The sequence below is a fragment of the Olea europaea genome, unplaced genomic scaffold, assembly GCF_002742605.1.
Source record: "Olea europaea var. sylvestris unplaced genomic scaffold, O_europaea_v1 scaffold311, whole genome shotgun sequence".
Classification (NCBI taxonomy): domain Eukaryota; kingdom Viridiplantae; phylum Streptophyta; class Magnoliopsida; order Lamiales; family Oleaceae; genus Olea; species Olea europaea.
The window spans coordinates 963,245-979,210 of record NW_019249854.1 but is presented as its reverse complement, the minus strand read 5'-3'; the positions used below and the strand labels follow the sequence as shown (position 1 = coordinate 979,210).

The 15,966-nt window shown below is 33.6% G+C and overlaps 2 protein-coding genes across 7 annotated transcripts in view; both read right to left on the bottom strand.

The window, feature by feature from the left end:
* The window catches only part of LOC111385198 (probable glycosyltransferase At5g03795), a 5,867-nt gene extending 2,767 nt beyond the window's left edge, over window positions 1-3,100 (bottom strand). Inside the window, exons 1-4 of one of the 6 annotated variants that reach the window (XM_023009570.1) lie at window positions 2,902-3,100; window positions 2,737-2,797; window positions 1,141-2,129; window positions 895-1,025 (exon numbers count right to left, since the gene is read on the bottom strand). In XM_023009570.1, the coding sequence (XP_022865338.1) occupies window positions 895-1,025; window positions 1,141-2,016 (1,007 nt within the window). In that variant the 5' untranslated portion in view covers window positions 2,017-2,129; window positions 2,737-2,797; window positions 2,902-3,100. Of the gene's footprint in view, window positions 1-894; window positions 1,026-1,140; window positions 2,130-2,736 lie in introns of all 6 variants that reach the window. The other 5 variants (XM_023009572.1, XM_023009574.1, XM_023009569.1 and 2 more) reach the window with 5 other exon arrangements.
* An 8,410-nt stretch (window positions 3,101-11,510) lies between these two features.
* LOC111385231 (probable glycosyltransferase At5g03795) lies at window positions 11,511-14,670 on the bottom strand. Its single transcript, XM_023009605.1, has 5 exons — window positions 13,923-14,670; window positions 13,446-13,538; window positions 12,978-13,108; window positions 12,372-12,720; window positions 11,511-12,286 (listed from the first exon to the last, which is right to left on the bottom strand). The coding sequence occupies exons 1-5, from the start codon at window positions 14,655-14,657 to the stop codon at window positions 11,636-11,638; spliced, it is 1,959 nt and encodes a 652-aa protein (XP_022865373.1). The 5' UTR covers window positions 14,658-14,670; the 3' UTR covers window positions 11,511-11,635.
* Between the last annotated feature and the right edge of the window lie 1,296 nt (window positions 14,671-15,966).

Genomic DNA, 15,966 nt, shown 5'->3' with positions numbered 1-15,966 from the left:
AAAAAAAAAAAAAAAAAAAAAATAAAAAAAAAAAATAAAAACATCCCTAGGAGAGCTGGCTTGCTGTTTCCTCATTGCTGGTTTCAAACACTGGACAAGCCCAGTGGTCAAACATCCTTCTCCCTTCTCCCACCCCCATGGCACGATCGTACACACAATACACACACTATCAAGAATGGTCTCCTCCCTTCCCCCGAATCCACCCAAAAAAATAACCGCACATAACCCCCAGACACAATCACAGTCCACAGACATACCCTCACACACAAAGCTACTCCATTCTAATTTACATAAAAAGGTCAAAGGCAATACCATCACCAGCATGGCACCATCATCTGCAAGAGCAATAACTGCGCACCACCACTTCCTACATTTTCACCCACTACAGAGCTCATCTGGCACAATCTCACATCAGTACAACCCTGGGAACCACTAGTAAGCCATCAAGGCTGGCATATTGGTGTCCAACACATATTGGAGATTGACGCGCCAATAGCCCATTGTCATGAAATTGGTCCCTGGTTTATAATTTGTCGAGAGAAGCAAACATAGAAAGATATTTCTCGTCATCTTGTATAGGCACATGGGCAGAAACAAAGCAGAGTTTGTCCATAAAATCTTTTAACTATTTCTCCTATGAAAATTCCTTTTCATGTTACGACGTCTAATGTAAGAATCTATGGGTCATGTATGGGAATGGGGGCTTTGCATGCACAGAAGAAGATGGATTATATAGTGCATCAAAGTTCAGGTTCGGATTAGAAGAGCTCCAACTAGCATCCATATTTGAAATGAGAAGCTAAAACCCTTTAATGTGTCAATACAAAAAACATAAATATAACAAATAGCAAACTATCACATGTTGAAATGAATTTGAAATTTTATTTTGATTACCTTTTGAATGTAGAAAAATTTCGATACAGATTAACATCAAATTTATCATCTTTTTGTATAATTGGTGCATTCTTAATCAGAGATTTTGCGTTTTGTAATTCTTGATCTACTGCTGAAGGCCATCTTGGTTTCTGTTAAAAGATAAAATGAAAAGAAGACACAAAAAGAAAAGAAAAAGATAGGATCAGATTTTGCTTTCTATAACACATAGTTCTAGAGGAAATTAATACTTGAATCCATACATACCATCGCATGATAGGATGTGCGACTCTGAAGCAACATATCATTCATGTCATTTATTGGCACTACTGCATCTGGCGGTTTCTTGACCCATCTTTTAGCAGGAGTGCTGCTGATAGAAGAATTGCTCATTGTAGTGGAACGGTCATCCTTCAGTAATCCGGGTTTTTCTTTATTTCGAAGCATATTTTCAGCATCTTTGCCCGTAGAAGATTTATTCAAAGAGCGAGGCATCGTGGAAGTAGTCGAATTAGCACCCATGTTTTCTGAAGAAACAAAGCGAGATGGTGATAAAACAGATGGAGTAGCCTGATTGGTGTCTCCATTTTTCCCCAATGTTCGAGTTGAAACAATTTCTCCATCGTCCAAATTATAGTCCAATGAAGAATTACTTTCAGAAGTATAATTTGATGCTGGTAAGTCATTGCTGTTATTACTTACCACACTCTGAACTGTCGAGCTACTGTTCATTTCCAAGAAGTCCTTGGATGGAATTTCATCTTCAGGATCATTATCAACATCAAAATTTTCTTCAGAACTTTTGTTGCTTTCAGACTCAAATGTATCTTTAACATTACTATCATTCCCGTCAAATAACTTTGTAACATTGGATACCGCATGCACATCATTCACATTGGTCGAATTCAAGTTACTAGAATACATCGAATTTCTTGAAGCATTGGGATTACTAGATGAATCCCCAGTTGAAAAGATTTCAGCTGGTGCCACTTGAGGTCTATGGCCAGAAAATAGAGTTGATACAATGTTGCCATATGGAAGCTCAACATACTGAATGAACAAAAACACGGCAAATATCACTCCCATCACCAATAGCAATCTCCTAGTCTCCAATAAGCACACACGGCGTAATTCATAGCCCATAATGACCTCCAAGATCAATACAATAACTACAACGTGCCTAGAAATTTCTGCAGCAAATTGTATGCATTGATTTCCATAAATGCAATTTACTTCATTCCAGTTCAAAGTATCTCCTTATATAAAAGAAAATCATCATTTATTCACAGTTAAAAACAATAAATAAACAATTCGAGTACATAAAACAATTTCACTGATTAAAAGATTGCAAGAATAAGCATTATATGCCTAAGGGCAGGTTTAGAACAATTTAAATGCTTCATCCAAACAAAATTATACAGAGATGAAAAACACAAATCTCAAATGTTCAAACACCTAGAGTCAAATATCTAACCATCCAAACAAGATAAGATTTTCATACTTATGTCGGAAATATGCAATTTGTAGACATTAAACACATCAAAATTGCAAATCACTTTCCCTTTCTACTACATTTCTCAGCATATAACATTCCTAAATATAAAAAGCATTTTGATAGTGTAATCTCAAACTATAAAGCCATATAGAACGAATGAACAAGAAAACCTTTCTTGAACCTTGATTTCACTAATAAACTAACTCAAGAATCAGAGCAGTTCTTAAATAAGCAGAAAGTAAAATTCAAGAAACCCAGATCACGAAAACCCCAGAAAACCCATAAAACCCCACGACTCAATTGACATAAACCCAAACAGCGATCAGCAGGATAAAAACAAGCAATAACAATACGTTTCGATAAATTACCAGCTCTTGAAATAATGAGAAAAACTGCTCCAGCTTCAAATTCGGGCCAAGTTCAATTGCTCTTGAAACAAAATAAATGAAGTGAAAGAACAGAACAAAGATATTGTTTGCATCTTTTGAATCAACTAACACGCCAACCGGTAAAAAGAAGCTTGCTTTATTTACCTTTAGTTTGAACTTTGAACTAAAACTGAGAATTAAATGGAAACGCGCAGATGATAATTCTATAACTTGTTCGATATTGACAAATTAAATCCTGAAATAATTGGATTCGTGCGGGGTTTTTCTTTGACTTTTCTATTGCAGTGAATTGTGGCATTTGCATTCTACTGATTCTGATTATAACGAGGTGGGAAGGGACAGCGGTGATTGACTAATTTCTAGCAAAAAGTTGGTCATTATTACTATTAGAAAAAATCACACAATTGGTCCCCAATTATCTCCGACTCTCACGTAAATATATACTACTACAAGTTTTGAGTACCAACACAAGTTTAGAAATAAAACCTAAGACCTTGTTCGAGTCACGTTATTTTCATAATAATGGATTTTTGAATAGTGTATTGATGGAAGATGTGTGCTTAAAAAATAAAGAAAAATTTTAAATTTACGCATAATATTATTTTATCGAAAAATGTATTGTTGAAATAATGTCAAATCATTATTTAAAAATGTATTTTTTGAATTGAATGTGGCTCAAATGGAGCCTAAATGTATAAAGTTGGATACAGTAAATATATGACCTATCTGATAAAGATTTGAGCGATAGATCCCTAGGAAACTTGAAATTTTTCTTTGTGGGTTGCATTGTTTCTCTTGTGTATCATGAAAAAATTAAAAAAAATTGCTTTATGACTTGAAGTTTCAAAAGAATGTGAATTTTTCTTCATGGGGTTGCTTTTTTCCTTGTCTTTCATGCGATATATATTTTTTTTAATGACATGAAATTTCAAAGGATACGTACAAGTTCAATAAAGAATAAAGTTTTGGTGTTAAGAATAAGAACTATAGAAAGGGATAATAATTTGTCTTACCTTTTTTGTCTAAGAAATAAAAGAGAAAAGGGAAGTTGGCCCAAATGGTTCCAAATCTTCTTTTCTATTGCATTTTTAGTTCACTTGAAAGCCCTATTCCACCTATTTCAAATTGTTGGAATTTGTCCGTGATAGAGCCAGAGAGCTAGTACTAAATCAAGTAGTTGAGATAAGCTGTTTGCTCTTTGTCAGATGCCCTTAAGAGCATCTCAACCGGGAGTGGAAATTGGTACTAGAAATGGATGGGATTCCGCAAGTCTGGGGAACACCTCGAAAGTGGACTTAGAATTTCGTCTCATTGGGCTTAGTATAAGCATTTGATTGTTCTAGCAGAAACCATCAACTCCATTCTTCAGAAAAGCACGTAGATCTTTTCGGTTACGATAAATATCGTTACTCTAAATAGCTTGGAGGTCAGGCGCAGACATGATTAGCAGAGGTTATGGAATCTGACCCAGCCACAACTCCAGCAAGAGTAGGCTTTGAAGGAGGATAGAGTTTTTAGCCGATTTATTAATTCAAGGGTGTGGTTTACATATTCATAAATAGAGGATATTCCTGCTTTGAGTGTGTGGAATCTAAAGGAGATGGTAGCCAATACATTGGCCTATGCGACCACATAAGCCAAAAGGCTACGTAGTAGCATGACCTAAGGCAGAAAAATTCCGAGCATTGGTCTATTGAACCATGCTACCGCATGGTGTTGAACCGTTCGATCGTATGGTTGTATTTTATGACCGTTAAGAGATTGTTTTCGGTTTAATTTGTGGCGCCTTTTGGAATGTTTTTGCAACCTTTCAACATGGTTTTTGTCACCAATTCGTGGCATTGATTGAGACCTATAAATAGGCCATGGATGATCAATGAAAAATATAGAAAAAAACAAATGATAAAACATTCTTTCATTCCACAAAGAAAGTAGAATACTTTTCTTCATCCAAATTCAAAATTCCTCTAGTGTTCATCAAGTTTTGGAGAATCATGCATGTGTTTAAGCATTCGATTCTCTACAAGGTTTGATATAATTCTACAAACCGTTTGCCGCGAGACTCTTTAAGCACCAAAATCATATCCGAGAGGGGGCAAATATAGTTTGAGGACAGCAATTCGTATATGTTTTGTTCTTCATCTTCTTGATCACATTTTTGGATTGTTTCTTCTCCAATCCTGGTAGCGTAAATTTCCCAACAATCTCAAACTATGTTTTGTTGTGGAGAACGAAATCACTTTGGTGAGATCAAGTTAATGAAATCTAGATCCTGGTTGGAATATTTGATGGGTGAACTTCTTGTGAAGGCTAGTACAAATTGAGGTTTCTGTTGATAGAATTGACAATCTCATACATTCTAATTCTGGATTTGGCGATGCTATCGAAATCAACATTTCTTTGGCGAAAGAAATCTGGAAAAATTGAAAAGAAATGATTTCATTGAGGAATAAAAGGATATAATCCATCATCATGAATTCAATTCCAGTAATATTTATTTATCTTTTAAAATTACATTTTGGTAAGTCGATATAATGATCTTCTCACATGTAATTTAGATGTTTTGTGAAAATATATGCACGTCATCAATGATGATATCCCCAGTGAATTTAATTCTAGTTGTGCATAATTTGTTGCATGTGTTTGTGAAAGTGGAAATATGGAAATCATGATGTTGCATGAAAATTAAAATTACATATTCATTTGTAAGGTATGTTTTACAAACATTTGATGAATTTGAATATGAATTTTTCATGATCATCTAGAATTTCCTATTAGATGAAAGATATGAATATTGTGTCCATGATTATGAATTGCATAGTTATATAAGGATAAATCTACATGTATATAATTTTTTGTACATAAAGGTGTCCTCCACTCACATAGGGTGGGATCCACCATAATAAAATATTCGAGTGGACCCCACCCTATGTGAGTGGAGAACACCTTTATGTACAAAAAATTATGTACATCAAGCAAGACTCGTTATATAAATAACTTGTCTGATATATTTGATGGATTAAAGTATGTATGATCCTTAGAGTATGTTTTATTTATGGAATTTGGTCTTATATACAATTTATTGTGATAATAGAGGCTAATAAAATATTATTATGTGTTGGTTTGGTATCAACATAAATTTTTTGAAAGAATTATGTGATTATGTCCAAGTTGAAATCTTTATTTCTTAAGCTTCTCATTTGTGAGAAATGTGTAAAATATTATGAGATATTCTAGGATCAATTTATTGAATATTATGACATGAGAATTGATTATGTGATCTTTGATCTACTTCTCCAATTTACTACATGTTGAGTATAAAAGACATGCTGAATATTGTTATGCAATGTGGTATTCTCTTTGTGGTTTCAAGTTGAGATTGAAATCGGTTAATCAAAACCATGAAAAACGAAAATGTTTTTTGATTTTGTGAATTGTGATAAATTTATATCCATATTTTGGATCCACTTCTTTGGATATTTTGCAAAAAATCTGAAGTTAAGAATTTTGAAAGAGGGCATGTGTTATCTATCTTCATAAATTGATTTTTTTACCATAAGTTGTCTTGCCAACCGTTACATGGCCTTGCATACAAATAGATGTTTACATGAAATGGTGCATATTTAATGAATAAGTTATTGATCTGATGAAAACAATTGAACCATAAAAAAAATGCGCCCTGTGAAATTTAATGGTTTAAAGCATTGGTTCATTTGCACCTTTTGAAGTATGCATATATTACATGGATTTACCACATGAAATTATATTTTGGAAGAAAAAATTGGTGTTTCTTAAATTGTTAATCCAAAATCTTTTGATAGAACATTTTGTCATCGTGGCTGTGGGAACATGCTAAAAAAATGTATAAGAATATTTGAATCGTGAATTTATTTGATATTCACTAATTGGTGTATGCAAGTATTTACTCTATTTTGAACATGCATGAAGGAAATTTATGTTCTTTCACTTAAGGATGCATAATTTTGGCACCCATATGGTTAAATGGTTGAAATATTGATGTGCATACTACACTATTGCAATAAAATTCATGATATTGCATATGTTACATGTGGGAAAATTCTAATCTGTAAGAATTTTATGAAAGAAAGTATGTAAATATGAAAGAAACAGTGTGAACTTTCATAACCATTTCCTCTATAGAAAATGGGAAAATTACACGTGGTTACTTTCGTGTCTCTTTCCTTGTATTCAGTTATATGAATTTGCGAAAGAAATATAAACCTATCAAAAAGAAATGTAGATTGATGCATGCTATAAGTGCAATATGGGAACTGTATGGTTCATATGCGTGGAATAATAATATTATGAGAATGCCAACTAATTGTTTGATTGATTTCACGTCTTGTTGAACTCATATTAACTTGGGTTAATGTTGATAGCCTCATTTAATCTTATGGAATTAAGTGAGATGACTTTTATGTCAATTATATTTGCATAAAGTATGACAAATTGTGACTTATTCTAGTGAAAATTGCTTGCGAAATTATTAAGACATGGAAATAATTTGTAGAGCACAAACTGTGCCAAAAGTTGGCAGTGGTGCCGAATATCATTTTCATTCAAATCTGGAAAAGTTTGAATGCTGTGAATTAGTTAGTTAAATTTTCATATCTGGTTGGAAATTATACTAACTTTTGGTGATATTCTCAATGTATTCTGTGCAATTAATTGAGATGAACTTATGCTAAATTATGTTTACATATGAGTATGTCAAAATGTAATCTTGTTCGAAGTTAAATAAAGTGAACATATGCCTTATTATTTGATATGATGATATCCTGTGAAAGTGATAAGTTGTAAATGTTTGGAGGAAGTAGTACTTGGTCTTTTTTATTGATTGAATTGGACTTCAATTAAGGAACCAAATTGATTTGGTTTATGCTTAAAAAGTATTAATGGTCTATGAGATGACTTTGATCAAATTGTGTGATCAAAATTGAAGATAGTCGATTTGAAATACATTGTGACTTTATGACCACTATTTGAAAGTACTTAAAATTTTACAGGTATTATAGAAGTGATAAGTGAATTGAACTATGAAAGAGTTAAAAAACTCTAAGTTCGAGTGTAACTCGAAATGTGGAGGTTAACAATAACACTTGTGAACTTATATGAGAAGTTCAAAGATTTGTGGAGCAACAATATTAGGTTGCATATGTGTTCCTAATTGAAGAACTTTGGGGGTAACGTAGTTTAAAAAGTTACCGTATCCTTTACCTTTTAATCATAGAAATATATCTTTGAAAGGAGATAAGGTAGAGAAGCCCTTATACATATATTTATAAGGATGAAATACACTAAGCCTAAGTGGTTGAATTGGGTGAAAGCCAGTCACGACGTTTGCAAAACCAATGTGAATATTTAAGAATATTCATAAGTTGAAGATCATTGTAATATTTCAATGATGAAATCTGAATACCCAAGTATGAAATTCACAATAAAAGTGATTGACTAGTGTAATGATTTCTTGGAAATCATTCAATGGTGTTTTGAAAATTTAAAAGCTTTAAATAAAGCTAGTAAGAAGCATGTGGCTTCATCAAAGATTCCTTGTGGTGACAAGTTGTATCTATCAAATCAGTCGATAGTTGGCTAGCCATATTTTGATAGGATACTATGTCACATGAAATGACAAATAAAGACATATAAATCTTAGAGGCGACGTCACAAGGAAATTATCAAATGTGGAATAATTTTCATAGAGAACTTAGCGGATACTTTACCTAACATCTCTAAATAGAAGTTTAGAGGTGTCTACTTCGAGCAGGATGTGGTTGAAACTCCTAAACTATAAAAGGTCCACCAATGATGACAACCCTATCTCAGAAGGTAATCTACGGATTCAAAAGGTAAAAACAAGTCATTCAATATGTGGGATGGTTTCAGCATTATCAAAATTCGTGATAACCCTATCCTAATTAAAATAATGTTGGTTGTTACTGAAGTGGGGGTTTAGCATTAAAACTCTTAATAAAGTTTGGTGTTAAAACACAAGTACCTCTAAAAGTAATAAAGGTACTATAAAAACTTCACCTAAATGAACTTCGAGTAGGTGCCGCTTCAATTGAGAGTTGGAGTTTCTCTCTTAAAATTTTGTTGAATAGGATGAGCATAAAGTCATAAAATCGCTAAGCGAGTTAAGGAATTTGAGAACACGTGATACTCGTGTGTGTGTTCTAACCGGTATTGTCACATGGGATATTTAGTTCAAAGCTATAGCTACTTTTGATTCCGACTTTACTTTGTTTGAATTATACTATGGTTAGATTCAAATTGAAAGATATCTAATCCTTATACATGAGTATTGTATACATCGAATATGATACTTTATTGAATTTTGAACAAGTGGGGGATTGTTGAAATATTGTTCAAAATCGATAAAGATGTGTGTGTAGAATGAAAAGGAGATGGTAGCCAATACATTGGCCTATGCGATCACATTAGCCAAGAGGCTATGCGGTCGCATGGCCTGAGGTAGAAAAATTTCGAGCATTGGTCTGTTGAACCATTAGTCGCATGGTTGTATATTAGGATCGTTAAGAGGCCATTTTCGGTTTAATTTCTGGCCCCTTTTGGAATGTTTTTGTAGCCTTTCAACACGGAACCAATTCATGGCATTGATTGAGGCATAAATAGGCCATGGATGATCAATGAAAAATATATAAAAAAACGTATGATAAAACATTCTTTCATTCCAAAAAGAAAGTAAAATACTTTTCTTCATCCATATTCAAAATTTCCTTGGTGTTCTTCAAGTTTTGGAGAATTATGTATGTGCTTAAGCGTTCAATTCTCTATAAGGTTTGATATAATCCTATAAATCATTTGCCGCGAGACCCTTTAAACACCAAAATCATATCCGAGAGAGAGCAAATATAGTTTGAGGACAACGATTACGCGTTCAAATCTTCATATATGCTTTGTCTTCATCTTCTTCGTCTTAATCTTCTTGATCACATTTTTGGATTGTTTCTTTTCCAACCTCGGTGACGTAAATTTTCCAACATTCTATCCAGGGGCTATTAATATATATCACATTTGTAATCCCAACTTCGACAAAAATAACAACCATGTATCTATCTAATTTTTCTTATCTCGTTAATTGTCCTCAACTTTGGAGAGATTAAGAGTAAATCCCTCTTGTAAATATATTTTCATAACTACATTATTACTGTCTTTAAATAAACAATAAGCAAATAAAATACAAAAAGTAAAAAGAAAATAGTTCACCTCCTTCTCCAACTAATCCACCCAATTTACTCCCAGCAACACAACCACCATCACTACCAACCCAAACACCAGTCATAGCAAACCCTGTTAAGGGGTAAAAATCCCACATCGTTTAAATGTCGAAATATTGATCAATTTAAAATGATTTTGGGCTACTCCTCTTAAAAATATTGACCTTATTAAGATGGATCACAAGTCTTAACATGATATCAGAACTCATAAAGCTCCAATGAGCGATCCGATCAAATTATAAGTCTCAATTAATGAACAACGGATTGCAAGATTGATCCGCTCAAATGAGTCATCATCATACGGGGGCATGTTAAAAGATAAAAATTTCACATCGGTTAAATACCGAAATATTGACAAATTTAAAAAGATTACGGGCTACTCCTCTTAAAAAGATTGACCTTATTAAGAGCATGTTTGGGAGTGATTTTGAAAATTAATTTTTTGACCGTTAGGAGAAAGTTGGGATCCACCTGTGAGAGAAGAAGTCAAATATGATGGCTGGAATAGTGAAATAACTATCAAAAAATCAATTTTTTAGGTGAAAAAATAGCTCCCAAACAGGCCCTAAAATGGATCCCAAATCTTAACAAACCTCAAGGACCTGACCACATCTATTTGTCAAGTTCTTAACTTTGACCCATCTATATAGAGAAATTGCTTTGTGTAAAGATAATTTCCTTTTCTTTATATGATTGCGCACCCACAGACTTTCATACATTGAAATGTTTCGGTTTCCAAAATATTATGATTCTATTCTCTGTTTCTGTACAATACAGAAGAGCAAAAACGAAGTACCAGATTAGACAACATACATTGAATCATAAATCATTATAAATTATAATTTATGAACATATATAAATGGATCTTTCAAGAGAACTTCAATAATCTTGAGCAAGAAATAAATCAAACAAGCAGTGGAAAATTTGTTACTGGCTTAGCAAATGAGTTTACAAGTTTTGTCTACAACAACATCACCAATTGTCACGCATTTGATGAATATTGAAGCATTTGGAGCCATTATAACATCAAAATACTATATTTTGAGATTAACCACTAAAAGAAAATGCACATATAACAATAGTAGAAACAAAAAGTTTGGACGGAATGGAACTACAAATATAGAGAACAAAAAGATTACCCACTAACAATAGTATAAATGGAACTACAAATGCAATTTATGCCCTTTTGGACAGAATTTATTCAAAAAGATTTGCACCAAAAATGAAAAGGTTTGAGACAATTTGCATCACTTTTTAAAGGTTTAGACCAGAAATGCAATATGAATGGGTTCATTTGCGCCAAAGTGAACAAAGGTTTGGGATCATTTGCACCAATTTTCCAAAAAAACTTCTTATTTTGACACAGGCCAAAATATGAATGTTACATGTATAGATATTTTCTCTACATTTCCAACTCCAATTAAAATTACAAGTTATATATAGATTCATAATGGATCCAATGTTTGTTTTTCATGGTCTTATTTTTTTTATTATTTTTTTAATTGAAAATTGTAATATAATATGGAGTTTCTTCCAACTTCTTGCAATCCCTTCTCAGTATTCTTCGAAATCAATGAGTACGAGTCCTTGATCCCGTGTTTGTTTCTGCATCAAACTCATTTTAGTGGTAACTGGAAAACTCTGTTATACCACACAGAATGAAGTATCATATGAAAAATGTCATATTTCACAGGTGTGGTATGCCAAAGAAAATGCTGCCTCACCATCTTAACTCTCTTCTGCATCAATTTGTATCTCCTATCTGGAATTGACTGCAATATGTTCTTCAAATTTGGAATATCCTTCTCGAAAATGAAAACAGCGAATGAATCCCACTTCAGAATCTCGAAAAATGGAGGGACAAAATTGTCTGATATAATTACAGGAACACACTCGTTGACGATGGATTCGACCACCCTTGGACTATTGACTTCATAGCCTTTGGCACAAATGCAATATTTGCTGTTTTTCATGTGCCATATGTAGTTAGCATTTTTCATTCGACCAAAGATCTTCATGTGGGGATCTTTGTTTTGCCAGTGTTTCAGCAGAATAGGACGAACACGTCCGTGCATTTGTCCAGCAAAAAAGGCGAGGAATTTTCTCTCTGAAGGATTTCTTCCGAATTCTTTTGTGGGATTCTGAGGTGAAATCACATTTGTTTCTGGAAGGGAAACATCTTTCCCGAAATGGAATCCTTCTTTTACATCGGCATTGCACATAGCCCTTATGCAGTTAGTCATATGTGGTTGAGTATCTGCTGGAGCCTGCAAAAAGCTTTGATTGTTATTACTTGTAAACATCTAACAAGTAAATGAATATTATCTAATAATTTTGATACAATTAACGAACCCAATCATGGCAAGCGACAAGAAAATGATCTTCCCCGTCTGTTCTGTTCCAGAAAGGGTACCGTGTCTTGATCAAGTCGAGGTAGTTTTTCAAATATTCTCGTATGTCATCAAAACTATGAGAATCAGGCACATAAACTACATCTACTAATTTTTGAGAGCTAAAAGGTAAGAAAAACAAATGGGCTTCCGTTGGATTGCTGGTTATATAATGTTGACTAGATTCCATTATCTTCATGAACCAGCCCTCTGAAGCATATATTCCCTTTAGCTTCGGCTGATGGAATACGGGTTTTTTGCCCTCCCTATAGATGTAAACCTTGAGCTTCTGCTCCATTATCTCATAGCTCCTGGATTTTTTGGGACATTCAAACAGAAACCAAGTCAAAATTAATATGGGAAGACCAGATAAAGACTGGTCTGGTTCTCATAGGATTTTTTACCTAAATATCAAACTCGTGACTTCTCAATTATTTATACCTCATTAGTATTGATACATCAAGTAGAATTTTTTTCCTCTTCACTAAGTACCATATCACATTCTTCTTCTAAATCAAGACAAAAACATGCGCAAATATATGAACGGGGTACTGCACCACGAACATACCTTGCAAATGTTGAAAGGTTCCGATAAACAGGGGCATATAAGCTAGGATGATCCCCAGTGATATTTGCATGCTCGATTTCGGATCTTGCATCTAATAATTCTTGATCAGCAGCTGAATGCCATAGTGGTTCCTGCAACAAGAACTTCTCTTATAAATTTGTATTTTATGTTTCTCATTTTTGTTTTCTTTCAAGGGGTGATGGCATATGGCTGATTTAGAAATGTTACTCTCGTGGCTTGTTTGATAAGTTGGACCATATGCTACTGGATATTATTGACGAAGAAAAGTTGGACCAATCATATCCAATACCACATATCAAACATGCCATCAATGTTCTTAATACAAGTCACTCAATGATACAACAATTTTTGTACAAAAGAATACATCAACAACACTCGTAAAAAGGAAGATGAAAATCAAAGAGAAGGCGAAACGGGTTGAAGATCCTAGAGACTTCCCTCACAGACTTGAAGAATGAATCGACTAGTTACAAGAAAGACCCATTTTATACTAAACACAGCAACCATTGATCTAGGATTTGATCTGACGGTCCAGAGCGACTAACATTTTCACTATTCAATTCAGCATGTGAAGTCGCACTTTGAACATGCGATATATCTGGCCGGATATTGGGCTTGGGTCGTGGGCCTTCTACGAAACGTTATTGGGTTGTTTTATTTATCTCGATTGACAGGCCATATCATCATTGCATAAACTTATTGGACTGGACTTGGTATCACAGCCCAACAAATGTTCTGTATGAGATCAAAGGGGTGTTTGTTTCCTATTTTTGTAAAAATGAGAATGAAAAATATAGCCGTTATGGACCCCATATAAGATATAGAAATTCAAATTTGATGGTTTGATGTTATGGATAACAATTTTATTTTTCATTTTAATGGGAAAAGAATGAGAAACAATTGGGGGTCAAATCTGGAAGTTACCTTAGAAAAGGATGAGACTCGAGTTTGGTGTAACATATCCATCATCTCTGCTATTGATACCACTGCCTTCTCGGGAGTTTCCTTCGGAGAACGACTATTTGATACAGAAGAATTATTCTCGGATGGAATATGAACAACTTGTAATGAATCGCTGGTTTTCTCATCCTGAGATGCATCGACTGCATCTTCACTAGCAGAAGGAGAAGGGGCACTTGAAGATATCACAGGAGCTATCAGATTTACATCTATGTTCTTGAAAGTAACCGAATCAGATGGTGAAACCAAGGGGGTTGGTCTATAATCAAAGCTCAAAGGACTAGCAGCAATTGTTCCAATTTCTCCAACTATTTCTCCATCAGATATTCCAAAGGACAAATTAATATCAGCTGTTGTATTCTCAGCTGAAACTCTAAATTCGAAATCCCCCACCTTTTCTGGTTTTGTACTGTTCAAATCTGTACTGTTCTTATACAAAAACACTTCTCCAAATTTATTTTCCTCATCTAACACTGATGATGATGAGTTATTTATAAGGTCGGTATGTACCCCCTCGGATCCAACAGTTCTATTGATCACTCCATTCGCACCCAGAACACTGGCCTCATTGGAGGAAAACAGAAAGGACATGGTATTTCTATAAGGTAGTTCAAAATACTGAATTATGAAAACTGAGGCAATAACCAGTCCCATTAGCCACAGGATCCTCCTGGTTTCCACTTGAAATTCATAACCCATGACTGGAAATCATGAAATCCTGCAAAACCATAGATTCAAATTCAAGAAAAACATTAATTATTTAAAAATTCAATTCCTGTCAGTCTTCAAATCCAGTTCATAGTTACCTATATTTACAAGAAACAAAAAACTGATATAGAATTATGGCATCTCTCACGTAGAACTGTTGAACACAGGATCTAACTAAAAAAAACATGTGCCATCTTTAACAACACAGACGTGGTATCGCTCATAGGCAACAGCATATGAGCGTTTATAAAGTAGTGCGTTTGATGAAAAAATGAATTCTATTTTTATGTTAATGGCATTTCAAGACAAAATTTAAATAAAATGAGGTTTCAATATTTATAAACCAGAATAATATCTATTTACTAAAGTACATTAAACAAACAATTTGTACTACTACTCCCCTCCTAGGCCATACCAGAACCTATAAAAAATCTTTGAAAAAAAATAAATTAATCCTATCTCCTTGTTCTTTAAATGCTGAACCAAAGTAATACAGAAAAAACTCAAATATTTACAGATAAGAACAAAAATTTAATACTGAATTTCGCACAAATTTTTTCAAACTTTTAAGCATATATTCTTGAAGTTTAAAAGTCGTAGCCACATTCTGAACTTCCCAACCAAAAAAAAAAAAAAAAAAAAAAAAAAAAATTATAATAAAAATAAATAAATAAATTCTGCATCAAGTAGAGAATTACCTCGATCAAGCAACTTTCATTTACTTCACCCAGAAGAAAAAAAATAAAAAATAAAAAAACAGAAAATTCTACCCTCTGTGTGTGTTATTTTTTTCCTGGGGTTTGAACAATTCATGCATAGTTGCCGTTTAATACAACCTTTTGCGGAGTTACAGGTGTTACTGTCATGTGCTCATTGCCTACAAGTTTAAGGTTTTGGTGGCGTGGCTGCTGGCTTTCTTTCCTCGAAGTGTGAAAAAGGTTAAAATTAATACTGTACTAATTCAGACAGGTAAGACATTCGTAATTGCATAGATTTTGCTTAAAGGCCACTCCCAATTAATTGATTTTTGCCATTAATTTCGGATCCTATATATGGCTATTGAAAATTAATAGATTCACTTTATTTCTATCCTAAACAATTTGGCGAGAAATAGGAAAGAAAATTTCCTAAATTGTTTTTAGTAGTTTTCTTATACTCATAACTCAAAAATGCAATCGTTTCTTGAAATAAATCCAAAGTTATATTCGAAAGATTTTACTATTATTTATTATTTTTGAAAATTGCATGGAAAGGACGAAGTTGGTGGGAGACATCTAAAATTGTGTATCTTCTCATAACC

Excerpts from the sequence above, each read along its gene's own strand:
- LOC111385231 (XM_023009605.1), bottom strand. The coding sequence starts at position 14,657 with ATGGGTTATGAATTTCAAGTGGAAACCAGGAGGATCCTGTGGCTAATG. Across the intron at positions 13,539-13,922 it reads GAGTCTCATCCTTTTCTAAG|TCGCTCTGGACCGTCAGATC; the intron begins GTAACTTCCAGA and ends TGAAAATGTTAG. Across the intron at positions 12,721-12,977 it reads AACCTTTCAACATTTGCAAG|GAGCTATGAGATAATGGAGC; the intron begins GTATGTTCGTGG and ends CAAAAAATCCAG.